Source organism: Leguminivora glycinivorella, chromosome 2 (assembly GCF_023078275.1).
Source record: "Leguminivora glycinivorella isolate SPB_JAAS2020 chromosome 2, LegGlyc_1.1, whole genome shotgun sequence".
Classification (NCBI taxonomy): domain Eukaryota; kingdom Metazoa; phylum Arthropoda; class Insecta; order Lepidoptera; family Tortricidae; genus Leguminivora; species Leguminivora glycinivorella.
The window spans coordinates 20,044,148-20,067,935 of NC_062972.1; the positions used below are offsets into that span (position 1 = coordinate 20,044,148).

Genomic DNA, 23,788 nt, shown 5'->3' on the forward strand with positions numbered 1-23,788 from the left:
AGACATGTATTTTTATATATACATATACCTAATTATATATTTTTTGTTTAACGATTATTTTTATATGAAATTGTATATTATAGACTCAATATTATTATGAACAATAATTTACAACAATAAATTGCTCTGATAATTAGGTTAGATTAAGATCATAATATATATGTAATGAACTATTCATAAGAGCTTGTAACTAGGCCTACATGAATAAAGATATTTTGAATTAAAAAAAAAAAAAATTAAAAAAACATGCAGATACAAAACGCAACATACTTATATCTGTGGTTTGTCAAGTCAACTGTCACGTCACGTCATTTTATTCGATGGGTGAGTGGCGGAGTAGAGTGCACGGTAGGGGCGCCTGCGGAGCCCGAGTTTCGTGTAGTGAGTGAGAGGAGCAGCGGACCTGCCATGTGTCAACCTCAAAAGCCTTAGCAGCTGCTCCTTCTACCAACTAAGCCTAAGCACTCGCATGGTAAGTACACTAAACACCTTTTATTGATGTTCCCTCGAAAGTGCCCTAACAGGTACCTATTCTAAGAAAATTACGTCTTATATCACTATTTTTATATGTCCTTTGATGCATAATTAGTCTGTCAAGTCGCAAATAACCTTGTTGGCTGGATATTTGGTCATAAAATTCAGAAAATAGCTGATGCCTTAACGTGGTCTTAAACTTATTGTATTCTAATAAGCAGTCTTGTTTTCAATAACACTGCCAATGCCTTAGTAGGAATTGCATCTGTCATTGTGCCACAACTTGCACAGTTGCTTGTGCCGGTCCCATTGTGATATAGTTTGTGGTACATTTATTATAACAGTTGTCTGTTTATTATACACAGGTAGCAACACTACTTGTCTTGTTAAAGCGGTCTGACCACTGTCTGGGTTCATTGTTACTACTTATTATTATGCAGATCATTTATCATTCATGAGACAACACAGCATTTGCGGCTCTTCAACATTGTTATTAATAATCTTCTTGCTTTAATACTGATCTCATTGTTTATTTATCAATAACTCAACAATGGTGGTACATTAGTTATGATTTTGCAGTATACTGGCTTGTGCACATGGCTCTCAGTCCTTCGACAATCCATACAGTGTTATTAAATCTAAGGGATGTGGATGTGGTTCAAAGAAATTAGGGATAGTGACAAATAAAGTGCTTTTCACAAAGAACTCAGAAAATACTAAAAAAAAGTCCATCTTGTTGAAAGCATTGAGATAGTGAACCAATGCATAGACCCAAATATTAAATATTAAAGTCCATCCTCCCAAATTAAGTGAATTATCCATTTAATATGAGTATTGAGTATAAGGATATAGGAAATTATATAAAAAGATTATACTGAATGCAATAAAAACATTACCCGAGTGGGGAATAAAATATTCTCCCATCATACAATTTAATTCAACTGTAAATTCATAGTAATCATTAACTACAAATGTATTGTTCTAACTATGAAACACAAGTGTAACACACACCTTCAATTGAATATCCAGTATCATAACATTATGTCATTGGATACCTTTGTTTTCATAATAACTAACTGTCAGTTTATAAATGGACTAACTTCCTCCATCATCAGTTAACCTACATTTGATTCATGACAATCAATGTAGATACAAAACAGACCTCAGAAATCAATTGTTGACTTACTAAAAAATGTGATTAGTGACTAAGATAAACATACTTACTTAATATGTTCAAATAAAATATTAAAATTCTATTCCAAATAAATATGTAGAAAAAAGTTATTAACATTAGTGGCAAACAAGCACATGGCCTGTCCCAAGGTAAGTAGCTAAGTAACCTATCAAATTCCATGTAGTAGTTATGGAAGTAAGGTTGTAGGTATTCAAAGATCTTTTTTTATTGTGAGGCATATTACATTATTTCAATGCAATTTTACGAACTAGTTTATTGTTATTACATTTTATGTAGAATTATTTTTCCTTGTAACTATAACACTTTGATTACAACCATAATTAATGAGTTTTAAGGCTGCTTTAAAAAAAAACGTCAAAATAATGTAAAATTGATAGTTTTAGTCGGTGAAATACTACAATTTCCGTTATCCAATAGATTTATTTAATTCAAATTTCAGTTAGAGCATCTTATTATCTTGATTTTTATAAGACTGGATTTTTGAAAACCAAGTCACTAAATTAATTATGATTTTTTCTCTAAAGCATGTTTAGAAAAACTCACGTATAGAGCTGAATTAGTCGATCTTATTTGTGAAATTTGGACAATTTTGATTACTAAAACAGGTAAATTTATAATTCGTATACCCTGTACTACAAACTTCTCAGACTACATTTTTATTATAAGGTTTTAAAAAAGAGTAAACGAGGCTAAGACGAAATCAATTTTTTTCAGAAATTACCTAAAATTAAGTGACAATTTCTTTGAAAATCTACATCACATCGAAATATTTTTTGTATTTAATGAATCTGCAACGTTTACTTAAATTGCTTTTATGCCTTAGTGATTATAAATTGCTATTATTTATTTTTGCCAATTTTTTGAAAAGGAGCCTTCACTGGTACAATTACTACCACTTTTGGACATTTTCTCATATTTTGTTAGACCAAGTAGAAAAAGTCCTATCATGTGATATATATTTGTAAACTACTCGCAAAGCCCTTTAATTTGATACCACACACGGTATGATCAAGCGCTCGGTTGCGATTTCAATGTTTTTCACACGAAAGCCCTCTTAAGTAAAATAGATTTAATAACATGATTGTTATTGTGATAATGGCAGTGGGTACCTATATAAGACCTATTTTTTTAAATACATATTATGAACTGATTGGCGATAAACCCTAGTCACAGTAGATGTTGAGATTTGAGATGTATCTAAGTGGTTGCTCAATATTCATTACGACCGGTCCCGGTCCCGGACCGGATTGACGACCGGTCTGGCGCAGTCGGTAGTGAACCTGCCTGCTACGCCGCGGTCCCGGGTTCGAATCCCGGTAAGGGCATTTATTTGTGTGATGAGCACAGATATTTGTTCCTGAGTCATGGATGTTTTCTATGTATATAAGTATTTATATATTATATATATCGTTGTCTGAGTACCCACAACACAAGCCTTCTTGAGCTTACCGTGGGCCTCAGTCAATCTGTGTAAGAATGTCCTATAATATTTATTTATTTATTTATTAAATATATAGAATTTGGTATACATAGCTTGGATTCACATTGAGCAAATGCAAATGGCCAATGTAATTAAGGGTTTACTGACGATTCGCCAAAAAAGGTTTCCCAAAGTTTCACATCCCAAACTATTATTCCCAAATTATCATTTCCCTAATAAACGTTTGGCAAAACAACTTATCGCAAATTGACATTTAGCAAAACTTTTTTTGGCAAGTATTTTTTTCCCAAATAATTACTTGGTCAAATTTCATTTTCCCAAATAATTACTTGGTCAAATTTCATTTTACCAAATATTATTTAGTCAAATGTATTGTTAGGCAAAATTGCCATTTCCCAATATATTGTAATTAAATGGTGCCCTAGAATTTTTTTTTCTTGATTTTATACTTTGTATCCAAGATGTGTATGTCGTACTTATTTCCTCCTGCTGAAAAATTTCATGGATGACATTTTCACTTACATGTCCGGATACATTTTATTAAAAAGAAACCTGATGTTTTCCAGACCATTGTGTTCTATTAATTTTTCATTACATTAGAAAGTCATTTCCGGTTTGCACACTGTCAACCTAACACGCTCCTCCTCGCTTCGGTCGTCGTCACACACGAGTTTTCTGTTACAATACTAATAAAATTATTACATTACATTTATGACCTGTAATATTTATTGTCAAAAGTGGTTTTGCATGATGTAATGAAACATTTTTTTCAAAAAAAATAGTTGAAAAAATAATTTGACAAAAATAAATTTGGGCATACTTTTCTTGTCCAACTGAAGCACTTGAGAATAAAGCAGTTGTTGGGGTTATACAAGTTGCATTATAACAGTTTGGGAAATTATCATTTGACAGATTTTAAGTTTGTTAAATGTTAATATGGGAAAGATTGATTTGACAAACATGTAGTTGGCAAAATTTATTTGAGAAATGAAATTTGGCAAAAAAATCTTCGGTAAATTAAATGGATCCCATAGAAATTAAAATGCAAATGGGATATAGGTTTTGCCATTAAAAACGTTTGCGAAATAAAGTTTTGTCTAAATAAAATTTGACTAAGTAAAATTGTGCCAAATGATAATTTGACCAAACAAATTCATTGCGAAACATACCTTTGCCAAACAATAATTTGGGAAATGAAACTATTGCGATATGATTATTAGGAAATGAAATTTGACGAAACGTTTTTTTGGCGAAACGGCAGGACACCGTAATTAAGTTGTGTCTCGGACGAGGCATATACTCTGAGTAGAGAGACACATGTGCTCCCTGCGTCAGCTGAGACAAGTCTATATTTGCCATTTTCTATATTTGCGCGAACCTGCTTGCTCAGTATATGCCATATTTAGAATAGAATAGAATAACATTTATTCGTGAACATTTATTTATGTCAAGTATCTAGATCAGGGACCGGACAACCCCTTCCGCGCTACAAGCCTTTCATTGGGAATCCCTAACGTAAGGACGACCCAATCGAGAGACTCTCCCTTTCGAACTGCAAGCCCATTCATTTGACTAGCCCTTACAAAAAACTAAGCAAAACAATAAAGCTAGCCCTGTGCATTGGCTTAGCGCTATCCGATACGGCTTGCAATCCTTTAATAAGGGTTACCCTTATTTTAAGCGCTATTTATAAGGCTTTCCCTTTTGTTAAAGCGTAGTCGAGCCTTGCGTAAAAGAGACAGGATTATGAATCTAAGCTATTGTAAGAACAGGAAGGAAAATGCGCTGTCGCCACTCCGCACTATGCGCCCCATTTTTAATTTTGCAACGAAACATGTTTTCGTTGGATAAAAGTAGAACACGGCTAGAAATTATTTTTAATGAACTGGGAGACAAGGGACTGATGGATCGCCTGATGGTAAATGATCATCGTCGCCCATAGATCAGTATGTCTGTTCGTACGTATGAATGTATGTAGGTATGTATGTATGAATATAATTATGTAAATATGTATATATGCATGTAAATATACAGTGTTGGCCGAAAATCAATACAATTAACCATTAACATTACACATTGAAAACGTTAATTGCCAACATAAAAACAAGCCCTTTTCGTCATCCAACTCGCCTTGATGAGTTAATTGGGTGAGCAGTTCCTAAAATAGAGCTGATGCTGAACCCTGGCTTTTCCCAGGGGAACGCGGGTTTGGTTTAACATAGGCAAGCGCTGTTTTCGTCATCGGACTTGTCTTGATGAGTACTTGAGTGAGCAGTAACTAAGGTAGAGCTGATGCTGAACCCTGGCTTTTCCCAGGGGAACGCGGGTTTGGAGTAACATAGGCAAGCGCTGTTTTCGTCATCGGACTTGTCTTGATGAGTACTTGTGTGAGCAGTAACCAAGGTAGAGCTGATGCTGAACCCTGGATATTCCTAAGAAAACTCGGGTTTCGTGCAACATAGGCAAACGCTGTTTTCGTCATCGGACTTGTCTTGATGAGTACTTGAGTGAGCAGTAACACAGTATAAGGATAAATCAGTAGTTAATCTCCGGCAGCGGCGACGCGGTCGTTACTACTGCGCAAGGTCACGCAGGGTTGTACCTATGCTACTGTCCTACTCGTAGTAACTGTGTATGGCGCTATGCTAGTACCAACGCTCTTTCTACCTTTTTATCTAATAAAGATTCAAGTACGTGTTTGTTTCTTAAATACTGACGAAATCGTATTTACATAAAATGTTTGAATAGATGTTTGCACAATATTTAAGTAGGTACCAAACTTTCGAGCTAGATAGATCGCAGCATCTACCTAAATGTCGTTACAGATAAATCCTTATTGATTTTAATGTGTCATTCTAGCTTTAAATCTCACTTTTACGCCATTTACGTAAGCAATAATGTACCTAACACTGCAAAAATATAACAACCACTTACTTTTCTGGGTGTCTAGGAATTCTAAAGAACATTCTGACATTTCCGCATTTTCTCCATACACCCATAAACACTACAGTAACGAAAATATGTCTTCGGTGCTGACGTCATTTTTTCCCGAACTCAACACGTCAACACAGCGCGCGAACGCGGCCCCGACTGTCCAGCCCAATACTTACCAGTTTCGCATGTATTCGGTGCATATGGAGAGTAGTTTTCGACACACCGCGCGGAGTGAAGTTTGTTAGAAGAGTTATTACTGCTTTATACTGTGGCAGTAACCAAGGTAGAGCTGATGCTGAACCCTGGCTATTCCTAAGGGAACTCGGGTTTCGTGCAACATAGGCAAACGCTGTTTTCTTCATCGGACTTGTATTGATGAGTACTTGAGTGAGCAGTAACCAAGGTAGAGCTGATGCTGAACCCTGGCTTTTCCCAGGGGAACGCGGGTTTGGAGTAACATAGGCAAGCGCTGTTTTCTTCACCGGACTTGTCTTGGTGAGTACTTGTGTGAGCAGTAACCAAGGTAGAGCTGATGCTGAACCCTGGCTATTCTTAGGGGAACGCGGGTTTGAAGTAAAATAGGCAAGCGCTGTTTTCGTCATCGGACTTGTCTTGATGAGTACTTGAGTGAGCAGTAACCAAGGTAGAGCTGATGCTGAACCCTGGCTATTCCTAGGGGAACTCGGGTTTCGTGCAACATACGCAAACGCTGTTTTCGTCATCGGACTTGTCTTGATGAGTACTTGAGTGAGCAGTAACCAAGGTAGAGCTGATGCTGAACCCTGGCTTTTCCCAGGGGAACGCGGGTTTGGAGTAACATAGGCAAGCGCTGTTTTCTTAACCGGACTTGTCTTGGTGAGTACTTGTGTGAGCAGTAACCAAGGTAGAGCTGATGCTGAACCCTGGCTATTCCTAGGGGAACGCGGGTTTGGAGTAACATAGGCAAGCGCTGTTTTCGTCATCGGACTTGTCTTGATGAGTACTTGAGTGAGCAGTAACCAAGGTAGAGCTGATGCTGAACCCTGGCTATTCCTAAGGGAACTCGGGTTTCGTGCAACATAGGCAAACGCTGTTTTCGTCATCGGACTTGTCTTGATGAGTACTTGAGTGAGCAGTAACCAAGGTAGAGCTGATGCTGAACCCTGGCTTTTCCCAGGGGAACGCGGGTTTGGTGTAACATAAGCAAGCGCTGTTTTCGTCATCGGACTTGTTTTGTCATAGTACTTTAGTGAGCAGTAACCAGGGTAGTTCCATGTTTTATTTTTGCACTCTGTTGGCGTGAATGATATACATATTGGGACCAAATTTCAGCTTTCTAGTGCTAACGGTTACTGAAATTATCCGCGGACAGACGGACGGACGGACAGACAGACATGGCGAAACTATAAGGGTTCCTAGTTGCCTACGGAACCCTAAAAAGCAGCGTTTGCCTGTGTTACACCTGAGCAAAGCAGGAGCCTATCATAACTATAAGTATTTGGTATTGAAAATTGAACCTTATTTTATCTACAGCCGTTTCCATCAAACAGAAACGCGCAAATATCACACACAGTGCCGCCGTAGGTAACGATCGTATGTTATTTCGTTCGGAGTAATGTGTGCTTTATGAGCGAGGTACAGGATTTAAACTCGCACGATATGCTATAAGGGAAAGCAAATAAAACCCAATATAAGGCTTACCCTTATGGCGTTAGGCTGAGCCGATGATAAGGGTTTTGAAAGGGTATTGGGCTATTTTAGGTAAGCGCTTTCGTTAGGGCTTTAAAAGCAAAATAATTTTTAAGAAAAAAAAACCGCCTTCCTTTGGGGTTCTGGTGATAAATACTTTCAAATGTTGGATTATGTTATCAATTCGTCTGTATATTTTTTAATGTTTGTTATTCGATATCTCAGTCATTTCTGAACCAATTTTGAAATCTGGATGATTCTGAAGTACTTACAGATGAGAATGATTATCAGAACGGAACTCTAACCAGGGGCGGCTCACTCTTCATCAGCAGTTCCACTGCACCAAATGTCACTGTTCTGAACATAAGTGCATGCTGTTCTTATAAAAATACCAAAGTCACTATAAGTGTGCCGTTCAGATTTGAGGAGTTCCGTTCTGACCATCATCAGCAATTCCACTGCACCAAATATCACTGTTCTGGACGTAAGTGCATGCTGTTCTTATAAAAATACCAAAGTCACTATAAGTGTGCCGTTCAGATTTGAGGAGTTCCGTTCTGACCATCATCAGCAATTCCACTGCACCAAATATCACTGTTCTGGACGTAAGTGCATGCTGTTCTTATAAAAATACCAAAGTCACTATAAGTGTGCCGTTCAGATTTGAGGAGTTCCATTCTGACCATCATCAGGAGTTCCACTGCACCAAATGTCACTGTTCCGTACGTAAATGCATGCTGTTCCTTTAAAAACACAAAAATCACCATATGTATGCCTTTCAGATTTGAGGAGTTCCCTCGATTTCTTCAGGATCCCATCATCAGAACTGGGTTCTGAGAAAAATGGGACCAATCTGTATGCATATACATTCAATAAAAAAAAAAATTTTTCAAAATCGGTCTAGTAACGACGGAGATATCGAGGAACAAACATTAAATAATTTTTAAGAAAAAAAAACCGTCGCCTTTCGGGTTCTGGTGAAAGCTACTTGCGAATGTTGGATTATGTAGAAATGTGTAAGTATTTTTTAAAACTGCTTTTAATGCTTTAATTATTAGATGGAAACACAAATGAATATACGTATAACGTTAAGGTTTGAGGAGTTTCCTCAATTCCTCATGAATCCGATTATATTATAAGAAATCGAAGCTTGACAAACTTTGACTTCAAAACATATGCTTAACAAACATAACTAAATAAATGTCACTGTTCTGAACTTAAATGCATGCTTTTCTTACAAAAATACCAAAGTCACTATGAGTGTGCCGTTCAGGTTTGAGGAGTTTGGTTCTGGCCATCATCAGCAGTTCCACTGCACCAAATGTCACTGTTCTGGACGAAAGTGCATGCTGTTCTTATAAAAATACCAAAGTCACTATAAGTATGCCGTTCAGATTTGAGGAGTTCGGTTCTGACCATCATCAGAAATTCCACTGCACCAAATGTCACTGTTCTGGATGAAAGTGCATGCTGTTCTTATAAAAATGGCAAAGTCACTATAAGCGTGCCGTTCAGATTTGAGGAGTTTGGTTCTGGCCATCATCAGCAGTTCCACTGCACCAAATGTCACTGTTCTGAACGAAAGTGCATGATGTTCTTATAAAAATACCAAAGTCACTATAAGCGTGCCGTTCAGATTTGAGGAGTTCGGTTCTGACCATCATCAGAAATTCCACTGCACCAAATGTCACTGTTCTGGACGAAAGTGCATGCTGTTCTTATAAAAATGGCAAAGTCACTATAAGCGTGCCGTTCAGATTTGAGGAGTTTGGTTCTGGCCATCATCAGCAGTTCCACTGCACCAAATGTCACTGTTCTGGACGAAAGTGCATGCTGTTCTTATAAAAATACCAAAGTCACTATAAGCGTGCCGTTCAGATTTGAGGAGTTCGGTTCTGACCATCATCAGAAATTCCACTGCACCAAATGTCACTGTTCTGTACGAAAGTGCATGCTGTTCGTATAAAAATACCCAAGTCACTATAAGCGTGCCGTTCAGATTTGAAGAGTTCCGTTCTGGCCATCATCAGCAGTTCCACTGCACCAAATGTCACTGTTCCGTACCTAAATGCATGCTGTTCCTTTATTAACACAAAAATCACCATATGTATGCCTTTCAGATTTGAGGAGTTCCCTCGATTTCTCCAGGATCCCATCATCAGAACTGGGTTCTGAGAAAAATGGGACCAATCTGTATGTATATACATTCAATCAAAAAAATTTTTCAAAATCGGTCCAGGAACGACGGAGATATCGAGGAACAAACATAAAAAATAAAATAAAAAAACATACAGACGACTTGATAACCGTCCTTCTTGAGATATGAGGCGACGGTTAAAAAAATAAAAAAAATACAGACGACTTGATAACCCCTTCCTTTGAGATTTGGAAGGCGGTTAAAAATGAAAGGGTATCGCGTCAAAAGGGTAGGGTAACGCCGCGTCTTGTGTGAGCGACGAACCCGCGACGGCGACGCGATGCGATGCGATGCGACGAAATCAAACCTTCTATCTCTATGGACTTGTCTTAAGGTGCGTTTAAACGGCGCGTGTTAGCACGATCTTACGCGAGCCGAGCCGTCCGTGTAGATGCGGCTCGGCTCAATACGAACGCGAGCCTGTGCGTTTACACGGCGCGAGGTAGCACGATCCTACGCGAGCCGAGCCGTCCGTGTAGATACGAACGAAAGCCTATTTATATTGTTGCGATTTTTGTGACCGAGATGTTTTGGGTTCCATATTGATGGTTCCTCTTCATATAATTCAATAAAGCTTTGAAATATCATTGCTCCACTCCATAATTCGAACACATGAAAACGCCGATAAATAAATTTATAGTTTAAAAAACTCTAGAAAAACACGCTTTTATAAATTCACGTAAAAGCCAAAAATAAATTATGGATCGTTCAAGTTGTCTCTATTTCTGGGATGAAGAGTAAACTATGTGCTTTTAATTATAATATTTGATTGTAAAAGCGTGGGGCGCTGCAGTCGTGCTGCAAGTCCAGTTAGCGCGCCAATCTGTGTAAACTGCTTCTCGTAATATAGTTTAACTTGATTTCTCAGCAAGTTATACAAAAAGATTTTCCTGTTACAGCGCCCCACGCTTTTACAATCAAATATTATATGTAATTAAAAGCACAGAGTTTACTCTTCATCCCAGAAATAGAGACAACTTGAACGATCCATAATTTATTTTTTGCTTTTACGTGCATTTATAAAAGCGTGTTTTTCTAGAGTTTTTTAAACTATAAATTTATTTTATACTTTTTAGTCGTTAATAATGAAATATCTTTAAAATTTAAACATAAATTTATTCCAAGTAGGCGAATTTCGCAAGCCATTTGTGGCTAACACGTATTGCTACTTAATAATAATTAATACCACCTGATGTATAGGTACCAAGCTTATCGCAATAAAGTTTTTCATTGATTCATTTAATTTTAATTTTTATTTCAATTTCTATTTTATTGAGCCCACATTCTCTCCATTTCCGCCAGTGTGTCTGTATTGCATGGTGTTTTACCTGTCAGCTTTAGAACAATCTAGCTCTTCTATCTGGAGAGCACTAAGTAATTTTACTCTACTCAGGGCCACATGAGCCTGTCCAACCGCAAAAGTAAGGGACCCTAAATACACCACTGCGTAATGCCTTGCATCTTGTGCACGGTAGATGCCCAACTTGAAATCACTAGGAGTCAATGCCGGCCAGTGCCGGCCTGTGCAATCGATTAGGGTTGTGTGGGTTTATTGAGCGAATTTGAGTTTCGGCAGGTTTGGGAAGAAATTTTAGCATGTAGGGAAAAAATCGCGATCGCGAGCGTAGCGAGCGCGAAATTTTTTTCATAGTGCTGCGCTAATTTGAAGATTAATGCAATACGGAACTTAAGGATTTCATCTTACTCTGTAAGAGGATAGAGACAAAGGGTTGAATTTTCTCAGTCGCACTCTAGTATATTTACGTTGGGTTGAACCTGGATATGGAACGTGGACGCGACATTTTGCTAAGCAACTAACCCTGGGCGCACACGGAGGCGACAGTTGCACGGCGACATTTTTTGTCTCTGTCGTTACTACATGCGTCCAAGACAGACAAAAAATGTCGCCGTGCAACTGTCGCCTCCGTGTGCGCTCAGCCTAAAAGACTGATAGTGGCTCTGGGAACTGTAGACCTTCGCGACATGGTTAGCAGTAGCGTGGCGTGAAATTTTTCGTTGATAAAGCCACCCCCCCCCCCACCCCCCACCTTATTTTCGCTCTTAAGGGTCGCAAAAAAACCCACACCCACCTTTTTTATATACTACGTAAATCTTTCTTTTTTTCGGGGCCGAGCCCCCTTTATTTACTCTTAAGGGTCACAAGAAAACCCTAACCCAACTTATTTTTAATATTACGTTAATCTTTCTTTTATGCGGGGGGCTTCGCCCCCCGAGCCCCTCTTACTTTTGCTCTTAAGGGTCACAAGAAAACCCTTAACCAACTTATTTTAAATACTACGTTGATATTTATTTAGGCAATCATGGTCGCGCGATAAATGATAAAACAGCAGGCCGTCCCTATCGATGCCCGATGTTTTATCGTTTATCGCGCAACCATGATTGCCTGGCTGGGCTGCATATTTAAGGGTCACAAAAAAGACCCTAACCTGACTTAGTTTAGATATACTGATTCGGTCTTTCCTTTTTCCGAGAAAACCCTAACCTAGCTTAGGCCTCGCTTCGCTTCGGTCAATAATAGGTTTGTTATAACGTTGAAAACGTAACGTTCGAAGTTCATTACGTGGCCTTTCTCACAAGCGCAAACAGAACTATGATACGATATGCCATCATGTAATGCCAGTGCCGGTGCCTATCTTCGGGCTTCATTATCAGACCTTGAAACCTAATCGTGGTCAAAGTTCATTATAAGACTTTTCTAAGAAACCCAAAAACAGCTATGATAAGAAGTTCCATCATGTAGTTCCAGTTCATATCTTCCGGCTCCAACATCAGACCTTGAAACCTAGTCGTAGTCAAAGTTCATTACAATACTTATCTAAGAAACCCAAAAACAGCTTTGATACGATGTTCCATCATGTAGTTCCAGTTCATATCTTCCGGCTCCATCATCAGACTTTGAAACCTAATCGTAGTCAAAGTTCATTACAAGACTTTTCTAAGAAACCCAAAAACAGCTATGATACGATGTTCCATCATGTAGTTCCAGTTCATATCTTCCGGCTCCATCATCAGACTTTGAAACCTAATCTTAGTCAAAGTTCATTACAAGACTTTTCTAAGAAACCCAAAAACAGCTATGATACGATGTTCCATCATGTAGTTCCAGTTCATATCTTCCGGCTCCATCATCAGATCAGTTCAACAGTACCATATTATTGTATTGTCATCAGAACTGCATACAGCTGCCAATTTTCATTACGCTACGATTCTTGGAAGATGGTTAAATTAGCCTCCGTAGATTCCATTACATAGTTAGTTACATACACGACAACCTAATAAAAGCGTGTTAATAAAAACTTAAAACTCGACTTCCGTCGTCGCGCGCTTTGTACCATCTGTTTAGACGGCGCGTATTAACACGAGCCGAGCCGAAGATGGCGCGCGCGCCTTTGATCCGTGTCGAAAAAACCGACAAGTGATGGATCGCGCGAACTTTGCCGAGCCGAGCCGAGCCGCGCCGAGCGTAGCTGTTTAAACGGCGCGTGGCGCGCGGGATCACGAGCCGAGCCAGGCTCGGCTCGCGTTATCGCGCGCCGTTTAAACGCACCTTAACACGCGCCGTTTAAACGCACCTTTAAGCGACGCGATGCGATCAAACCGCTGTGTTCATATGGGAGTGTCTTGCGTAAGCGACGGCCCGCGACGGCCCGCGACGGCGATGCGACGCGATGCGATGGCGATGGGCGCGCGATCAAGCTATTTGATTTTTAGAAGCAAATTCAATACGTAGAGAGGTCGGACTAGAGAAATAACGATTGATTACTAGTCTCACATTTCATTCTTTATATTTTCTTATAATAAAAATTCAAAATATTCAAATTAATATAAGTTGACCAAAGGAACGTGCCTAAAAAGTAAGGAAATTACTACTTTTGTAACTTGTATTGACAGCCTTTGATTATGTGCACGGTGATACGTGATTGTCTGGGTAAAATATTAAAATTTAAGTATGTGTTTTTTTTATATGGCAACAAGAAGTTCTGGTTTAGGATAATATTATTATTTAAGAGTTACAATAAATGCAGGAATCGCAGGAATTACAATGAACGCCCCTTAAAGAGTAGTCTAATTATATTTTTTTTGTATGGGTACCTTTCCTTGTTAGTATAAAAGCCGGAGTTATTAAAAATAAAATAAAAATAAGAATGTAGATTCTTACAGAAAGAAAAAAGAATGTAGATTCTTACAGAAAGAAAGAATTGATCGGTCACGTCGGCACTTTCTTAGGCGATATCTTTTGTTTGAATAATATAACTCTTATTTCATAATTCGAACACGAACGGGATTTCTTAGCCTTGTCCTTCTAGGTACCCCTTTGACCTCTAAAAGCAAATAAGAATCATTAAAAACCTCGCTTTATAGGATGATTCCGTGAATTAATGAAGTGATGATTAAACCTCCGTGACGGTACCCAATAATTTAAATGTTTTATACACGACTGAGATAAAGGTGAAGGCGCTGGGTTTAAACCGGAAACTTTGCACAGGGGACTATAATTGATTAGGTTTTTTTTCTTTTTTTAAGCCACGATACGATAGTAAACAGTAAACAGCGCAAGAATTGCGGGTCAAATGTTTTCGTTTAAGGTTCTAAAGGGTGATGATTTTCCATTCCCGAAGTGTCCCTCTCCCTATGCCTACTTAAATAAGTACAATAATAGTACATTACTACAGAGGCCGGGACAAAGGCCCGCCTCAGACCTATCCGACCTCGCTTCGCTCGGCCGCCCCCCATTTCCCGCCGGCAACCCCATTTCCCGCCGAGGTATGTATAGTGCTTTTCTCAAACATGGTATGAAATAAATAAAGTCTACTGAAAATAGTAACTTTGGATGGCTGTATCTCCTAAACGGTGCGTCGTAGCGCAAAAATAATCGAATTTTCGTTCCCCTTTGATGCCCCGTATACGCTTATAAAAAAACAAAAAGTTAAAAAAAAAAACGAAAAAAATTTTTTTTGTATGAAAACGCACCTAAAATCAAATATTGTCTAGAGCCCGTACCAGTTGCAGTCGGCACGTCTATAAAGCCCCTTATAGTTTTTTTTTAATTGGCTAAATACCTGGATGTTATGTCACAATTATCTGTGTTTGGAAATTAAAAAAGAGGACTTTGCCGGCCTTGGCCTGCAAGGTTTGTGTGAATTCCATTATCTATCAATCGTCCTAGCCGCACCTGCAACTTATTGCTATAAATGAAGCCACAATTCAGTCAATACCGTAATGCTCGAGAAAATATTGCCAACTTGTTAACCAAGTCATGAAAGGTTGTCAGACACACCTTCGCTTCGTTAGCGTATAGACAAGTATTAGAAGAGTATAGCAAAAGGGGCCCGATTCTGGGTGCTTTTTTCACGTTTACTATCACCGTTTATTTATTAAAAATACACAAAAAGTTAACAGTATTTCACCAAAGCACTTATGTGGTAATATAATTATGTACATGTTAAATTGACATAAATGAAACGTCAAACACACTTAAACAGTTAAACTATGGTTATTACATTAATCACCTAAGGAGTGTAGAGTCTATGAACCTTAAGAGTTTTCTGTAAAACACACCAACACTATCAGCAAATATGTCAATATCGTCTGTCTCCAACATGATGCGGTTAAGAGCAGCTCGGGCTCGAGCGGTGCGCCGGCCGCCGCGAACAGGCGCCGCCGGCCGCGCCGGCACCGCGCCCGGCATGCCAACCACCACATTCGCTCTTGGCACTTGCAGCCCCATTCTCTCAAGCACGGATGCGTCATCTACTCTATGGTGAAACAGTTGGCGGTAATGCATAATATGCAGCAGTTTCCGTCTGGTTTCTAGAGTTTGAAGACCAACCATTCCTGTTACGAATAGAGATGGATACATATATGGGTAATATCCGTACAGTCGTTTGTAAATGTGCCTACAGAACTTCCTCTGCACTCTTTCTAGCATAGTGTTTTGTTCTTATTAGAAAGAATGCATTAAAATAAGCATCTTTTATAAATTAAAGTTTTTTTTAAAACCTACTAATTTAGGAGTTAGAGTGGTGCAAAGTTGCAAAATTTTCCCGTAGCATTACTAAGGCGCCAGAGACAGAAAGCGATATCGACGGAGCCCCGCTTATTACAGAAACTGCACAGAATAGGAGCCTTCGGCCGTTTGAAGATACCTAACGAACCTAACCTATACCTATATAAAAGTCGTCATTTTGTATCCTAGACCGTTTGCGAGACACGCGTTAATTTTATTAAAGTGCTAGTGCCATTTACTAATCTTAGAACCCTAATATCTCAGTAAATATTAATGGAGAAGAAAAAGTTTATATAACAAAACATCCTTATTTAAACGTGTTCTATATGATTTATCAATATTAACATAGGTTATATTGGTAAAAAAAATCATCGTAAATTTATTAAGTCTCTGGCGCCTTAGTAAATACTATGGGAAAATTCGCAACTTCGTACTGCTCTAACTCCTAAATAAGTAGGTTTTTCAAACAACTTCATTCTATAAAAGATGCTTATTTTAATGCAATCTTTCATGTTTTTAAATTACAAGCACTCAAAAATAATAAACACGGGCGCGCCATCTGTCGCAGCTGTGGTGCTTTACTCAGGCCACACGCTACAACCATACCGAGCGCATCGATCAGCCGCTTAGTTCCTACGCGCGCCAATAGATGGCGCTTTCGATATATTGGGAAACGGGACAATGACGTCATCTTTTTCGTGCATGCTGCCCGTAGTAACGAGTTACGAGTATTAGACGTTATCACGTCAAAAACGTACCGTACAAAAAGCCATAGAGAAAAAGATACGGTGGGCTAGATGGCGTTACACCTTTGGGGGACGCTCGGCTAGATGGCTCTAATATTAGTATTTGATATTTTAACACATATCAAGCTAACAATATGGGCCAAATTGTCAAAACTGAGGTTCAAAAGTTTTAAGCTTGTGTCGAGAGATGGCAGTCTTTGCACTGTGATTACACGTTTTACTTTGACAGTAACTCTCTATAATACTCGATCCTCTTTTCTTTGGTATAAACCATGATGGACAACGTAGACGGCGGTGACGGGCTGACGGGACGCCGCTTTTCGTTTCAATTGGCGATAAACACGCGATTACTCATCCACATAAACTTAACTATAAGTATAAAGTAATACAAAGTGTACTGCAATAAGTACTAATAACAGTAATCACTTTAGTTCATATTACTGCCGGTTAATTGGTTATTGAATTATGTATCATACTTATCTTCTAACTAGCATTCTCATCTGTTACAATGTTTATACTAACAGTTGTATGTGTTGGTATATAAACTATTTCTATTTAATCAGCTAACGATTCAATTAAATATTTCTTTAAATTTTCCTTAAAAAAAATATCCTTTATATTAGACGACACGACAGTCGACCGTGTACGAATGGGAAAAACCCCGCAATTATCACGTCTACATCTTTCATCTCAAATGCCCGTCATTGACATTCGTACGTGTAGCTCCTTTTGTAAGTTGTGTAATAGAGTGCGTGCTCAGGTGTTTTTGAACTCCTCGGCCGCTCGGATACATCTGGTGACGACTGGTGGTCACTCGCGAATCTTTCATGAAAATCATGGAGTTCCTATATTTCGTTTTATCGCACATCAAAGAACCGGAACTTGGTTGGAACATAAGTTTACGCTTAGTCCCAATAAATATTGAATCCTTCAAAGTTAGTATTTGTTATTTGTCGCGATTTCTCTCTTTGCCTGGAGAACCGAAAGATACTGTTGCAGATACTGAATCACGAGCATAGGGAATAAATAAAGTACCCTTTCTAGGTCTGCTAAGGTGAAATCTAGCATTACAAACACCGAGGCACCATCGAAAGTGCTTGACAACGTCACGTGCGTGGGCCCGGAGTCCTTTGTTGATAACCGCCCCCAGGGACACGTCACCGACCCATTATCAAATTTACAATGAAAATGTGATAAAACTTTGCATAACTGCGAATAAATTACTGGTTTTTGCGATACTCGTGTTAAAGAAATAATGTTGTACATACTTACTTAAGAATACGTACTTGAAATGTAAAATAGATTAAGGCTTAAGCAATAGGTATTTTGATGTACCAAACCAACGGATGATTATGCAAGTAGGACGCGGCGGCAGCAGCGGGCTCGTGGGGCTTAACATTTGATTTATCAATTGCATACCTATTATAATGATCACCCGCATATTAAAGTTATTTAGGCAGAGGTCAGACCCACTCCCTTGTTTACAGAGTATTGATAGACATCTGACACGCAATTAAGTAGGCAAGAGATTTCTTTATTCTAGCTTTTGTGGACAAGACCAATACGCATCACAAACTCTTCCTAGAAGGATCAGTTATAAATTCTGATTACATTTTGGTAGGTAATTGTTGCGAGCTTGTGGGTTTTGTATCATCCGTTTTGTGCTGCGTTCACGGACGTATTCGTTTATGATATGAATGCTATACCTAGTTGCTAAACCGGTGAGTTACCATCTGCCTTCTTCCGCGGCACGTCATGCGGCGTCAGCGTGGTTGCCCAACCCAGTGCTGAGGTGCTGCGGTGTGCGCATTCTCCCTTACGCAACCTTTGTAACGGCTCGCCTCGCCATTGAGCTCGTGTTGCGACGACCCTTTAACTCGCCACATTAATTTGCACTTTTATCATCCTGCAAATTGTCCATGTGTGGTCCTTGGATGAATATGTAACCTTTTCGGGGCGGAGAAACTACGATAAATGGTGCTATTGTCATAAACAACATAAATTTACATACTTCTTCTCTTAATTTCCTTACATCTATGACCTAGCCAAGCGAGCTACCAAGGATACCTCTCTCAAGGTCGGAAATCTAAGCTTTTAATTACCTGTCATCAACTTCCGCAAGACAACATAAATGGCAAGACGCAGTATTTTTAAGGCTTCTGTTAAAATCAGTTGTAATGTTAGTACATACATAGGTGTATCAGCTTCTATTTGCAGGAATATCATTGATAAGATAATAGGAAAACCCTCGATCTAACAACACTTCCGTCGCTAAGACGTGCATCCGGTCGTAGTATACATACATATGTACATATGCCTTTTGCATGACAACAAGCCATATGGCACGATTCCGAATTTTATATCATAAAAATCGTCTTTACACCTATATAAATTCATACAATCGCCACCGCCAGAGTCGCGCAACCCGCCATCTCTTGCGCAATTCGCCACCGACCACGTGTAGGTACCTAGCATTTTGCGTAAGCTGTTATTTTATTAGCATATACAGTTAAATAATCATAATTTACGCACAGTTTATATTTATAGATATGTAAATAAGTCAACATGGTTACCGCGACTTCTATTCTATTTACCGAAAATAAGCGCCTTGCAAATAGATCCTCGCTTATCAACGTCACTCACCGTTGGCAACTCGCAATTAGCTATTACATAAATTAGGCAGTCTCTCGCAAATAATCTAAGCGCAGACATGAAGGTCCGTCTACATAATTCGATTAAAGAGCATTTAATAAGCACGACTGTTTGCATTCGTTGCGTGATCGAGGTGTGTGTAAAAGGTGTAAATAAAGGTGATTGCAAGATCGATTTGTCAGTCAGCCCTGATATGCGTCATTTAGTTGTCGCGTTGCGAGTAGCGGCGGGTTCTAGGCAATTAGCAGCCGCGGTCGCGGGGCTCCGGTGTCGAGTGTGCCGACACACGATCCGCCGCCTGAGGCCGTGCCGCCGTATCAATATCCAGTGCACTCTGAGGCTTTCAAACTGCACTGAACAGTGAATTCAGCACTCAAACGTAACCAATATTTATCACTCTCCGAAAGACTATATCACCTTAGTTCTAGAAGTAGGAAGTTGTCAAGATGCTTATTAAAAAGTTTATTTAAGTATATGGATTGAATATTTACTAAAGCGATTTATAATCTCATGACATAAGTAGCTAGCGAATTCTACGGATGCTAATATTATTATCATATTGAGAATACGTTTTCAACAAAAAATATGACGGTGTGCCTCGACAGGTATAGGCTATATGCGTCATCGTCCGTACACATGCTGTGCTCCGGCCGCAGGTTATGAGGATAATTTTTTTTTTATAGGAAATACTGTTCGGTTTTTCTGTACCTATAATATAACCAATGAATGATCGGTGACATGTGACACGACACGACTGTTAAAGTGTTCAATTTAAAATTTTGCCAATGAATTAGGTATCCGTACGACTTACTTGTATTCGTGATATATTATTATTCGTAGATCTCATGTACGGTTTGTTTATTTCAGGTGTGCCGGTGCCTCCGCGCCCGCGCCCGCGCCCGCGCCCCCGCCCGCGGCCCGTGAGCGCACCGCACCATGGGCGTGCTGGGCGCGCTGGGCGTGCGGCGCGCGCCCGCCGCCGCGCTGCTGGCGCTGGCCGCGCTGCTGCTCCTGCTGCTCGCGCGCCTGCCGCCGGGCGCGCCCGCTCGCCGCCCCGCGCCCGCGCCCGCGCCGCAGTCCGACGCGCTGCCCCGCCAGCTCAACCGCACCGCCGTGCCCGTGCCCGTGCCCGCGCACTCCACCCCCAACTCTACTGCCCAGCAGTCGCCGGCTTCCGAAGCCCAACCGCCTCAACCTTCGCCCGATAAAGCTGAGCTCGTAAAAGGAAAAAAGGCGTCCGCCGAGAAGGAGAAGAAACCCCAAACTGAGGGCCCGCTCCCGCCGGGCGCGGTGCTGACCCGCGACCTGTACGTGGCGGGGCACACGCGGCCGCACCCCGAGCTGTGCCCGGCGCTGGGCGCGCGACTGAGGCTCGTGATCCTGGTGTCGTCGGCGCCGTCGCACGCGTCCGCGCGCGAGGCGGTGCGGCTCACGTGGGGACACGCGGCGCAGCGCACCGACGTGGCGCTGGGCTTCGTGCTAGGCGCGTCACCGCCGCAGTTCCGTGCGGCCCTGGACCGCGAGGACGCGCTTTACGGCGACATCATCGAGGGACGGTCCGTCGACAGCTACTCCAACCTGACGCTCAAAACGCTTTCGATGCTCGAATGGGTCGACACGTACTGCCCGCGCGCGCCGCGACTGCTCAAGACGGACGACGACATGTTCATCAATGTGAACAAACTGTTGCTCTTCGCGGAAGCGCCCGGGCGGCGGAACGCCACGAATACCGTGTGGGGTAAAGTGGCGCGGCGCTCGCGACCGGCCCGGGCGCCGCGCTCCAAGTACTTCGTGCCGCCGGCGCAGTACCCGGGCAGCGTGTTCCCGGACTTCGCGACGGGCCCCGCGTACCTGATGACGGCGGACGCGGTGCCGCGGCTACTGCGCGCGGCGCCGGCGGCGCGCTACCTGCGGCTGGAGGACGTGTTCGTGACGGGCGTGCTTGCCTCGCGGCTCGGCGTGCGCCGCGTGCACGCGCCGGAGTTCTACAACAAGAAGGTGGCGCCGCACCCGTGCGCCGTGCAGCGCGGCGTCGCCATCCACATGGTGCGCTACCACGAGCAATTCGACCTGTGGCGCAAGCTGCTCGACGGCAAGACCAAGTGCGCCAGCTAGCCCCCACGCCGACCCTGAACCGAACTAAACCGACGACAACTTCGTCAGATAGTCGAGCACGCGTCTAGTTGCCAATGTGAAGGAAGTGAACAAATCAGTCGAACTAATTTATATTTTTTTATTTTGATTTTTTACAAAGTGCCCGGTGCGTGCGGCGCCGGCGCCGGACGCGGCGCGTCGACGCGCCTTGACGCGCCGCGCCCGCGTGCTCACTTGTGTCAGTGTTAGTGTAAGTAGCTAATGTACTTAGATATTCGTATTTAAAACTAAGCAGTATGGACGCATAAATAATGTATAAGATTGAATGTTGTATTTTGTCGAATTTTATTCCAATCTAATTTTAGACTGACCTGTTGTTAGGAATCTCGTTTTATGTGTAGAGAGGGAACGAATTGATGAACCGGGAATACTCAGCGTTGTGATCGCGATCGGAGATCTGCCATGTTGTGTTGTGATTGTGACGTCTCCGCCATCGGCTGCTATATTTTGTGAATAGTTTACGCCGCGACGGCGGCGCTCCCGAGCCGCCAGGTGTACATAGTCACGTTACATATTAAAAGTATACTGTCACACTTTGCATTTTATTTCATTTACATCCTGAGCCTGAACGATAAGGAATAATAGCATTATGATAGAAAATTAGGGAATACGCACATGGAACGAAAAAACCTAACCTAGAAACGGAAAAAGAACCGTGCACACATTTTTTATTTTAAGTGACATAAAAATTAACCATCATGCGACTCAAGAGGTATATTAACCAGTAATTGCAAACAATTAGCCATGATTGCTAATTACTGATGTTACTAATTATTATTAATGTTATTATGTCAACAATCAGGCAACCAATTTGACCTTTGTCCAACTGTCTAGACATTATGCAGACCATGCATCCCGTTCACATGATAACATTCATTGATATGTTAGCAGCTGACCATGAAACTAGACAATCATTGCATGTGTGCGTCCGCACGCACACAGTCGCGCCTACTTGTACTTACCATTGTGGCCCATTTACACGGTTCCTTACATTGCGGTATATTTTGTGACCTCAACAGTCCGAAATGTAACTAAAATCGCATACGAGTTCGCGCACCATCTAAATGAGCCTTGCTTTACTCGGTAATTAACGATCTCTATCTATCAGAGCCTGTTTCTTCACTCAAGTATTTTAAGAGGGCTTTCGTGTGAAAAACATTGAAATTGCAACCGAGCGCTTGATTATACCGTGTGTGGTATCAAATTAAAGGGCTTTGCGAGTAGTTTATAAATATATATCACATTATAGGACTTTTTCTACTTGGTCTAACAAAATATGAGAAAAAGTCCAAAAGTGGTAATAATTGTGTACCGGTGAAGGCTCGTTTTGAAAAAATTGCCAAAAATAAATAATAGCAATTTATAATCACTAAGGAATAACAGCAATTTAAGTAAACGTTGCAGATTCGTTAAATACAAAAATTATTTCGAAGTGATGTGTATTTTCAAAGAAATTGTCACTTAATTTTAGGTAATTTCTGAAAAAAATTGATTTCGTCTTAGCCTCGTTTACTCTTTTTTAAAACCTTATAATAAAAATGTAGTTAGTAGTAGTCTAGAGAAGTTTGTAATACAGGGTATACGAATTATAAATTTACCTGTTTCAGTAATCAAAATTGTCCCAATTTTACAAATAAGATCGACTAATTCAGCTCTATACGTGAGTTTTTCTAAACGTGCTTTAGAAAAATATCATAATTAATTTAGTGACTTGGTTTTCAAAAATCCAGTCTTATAAAAATCAAGATAATAAGATGCTCTAACTGAAATTTGAATTAAATAAATCTATTGGATAACGGAAAGTGTAGTATTTCACCGACTAAAACTATCAATTTTACATTCTTTTGACGTTTTTTTTGAAAGCAGCCTTAAGGGTTCCGTATCAAAAAGGTACAATAGAAATCGCTCTGTCCGTCTGTCACATTACTATATCTCGAGAACTACTCATGCTATCGATATGAAATTTGAAATAGTTATGAACATTGTTAACCTCTACAAACTGAAAGTATTATTTTTTTTTAATTATTTATCAGTTTATTAATACTAATCATAGAAAATGGCCAAAATGAAAGGGGGCAAACTGTAAATGTCAAATGACTAGGACAAGTGGGGTATCGCTAGAAAGAGCGCAAAACTCTACACATCAAATCGATTATTTATATTAAATTTGTAGGCATCATCAGTGTATCATAGTATTTAATAGATGGCGCTAAAAAATGGAGGTAGATACGATTCTTAGTATGAAGATTGTAACTCCTATATGAATTATCCTTGATATAACTATTATGTTCTAGATAGT

At 40.3% G+C, this 23,788-nt stretch overlaps 1 protein-coding gene across 1 annotated transcript; it reads left to right on the forward strand.

Annotated features, from left to right (window-relative positions):
• Positions 1-330: 330 nt before the first annotated feature.
• Positions 331-22,022, forward strand: LOC125237155 (beta-1,3-galactosyltransferase 5-like). The gene is made up of 2 exons (XM_048144135.1): positions 331-472; positions 20,203-22,022. The coding sequence occupies exon 2, from the start codon at positions 20,272-20,274 to the stop codon at positions 21,448-21,450; it is 1,179 nt and encodes a 392-aa protein (XP_048000092.1). The 5' UTR covers positions 331-472; positions 20,203-20,271; the 3' UTR covers positions 21,451-22,022.
• The last annotated feature ends 1,766 nt before the right edge of the window (positions 22,023-23,788 follow it).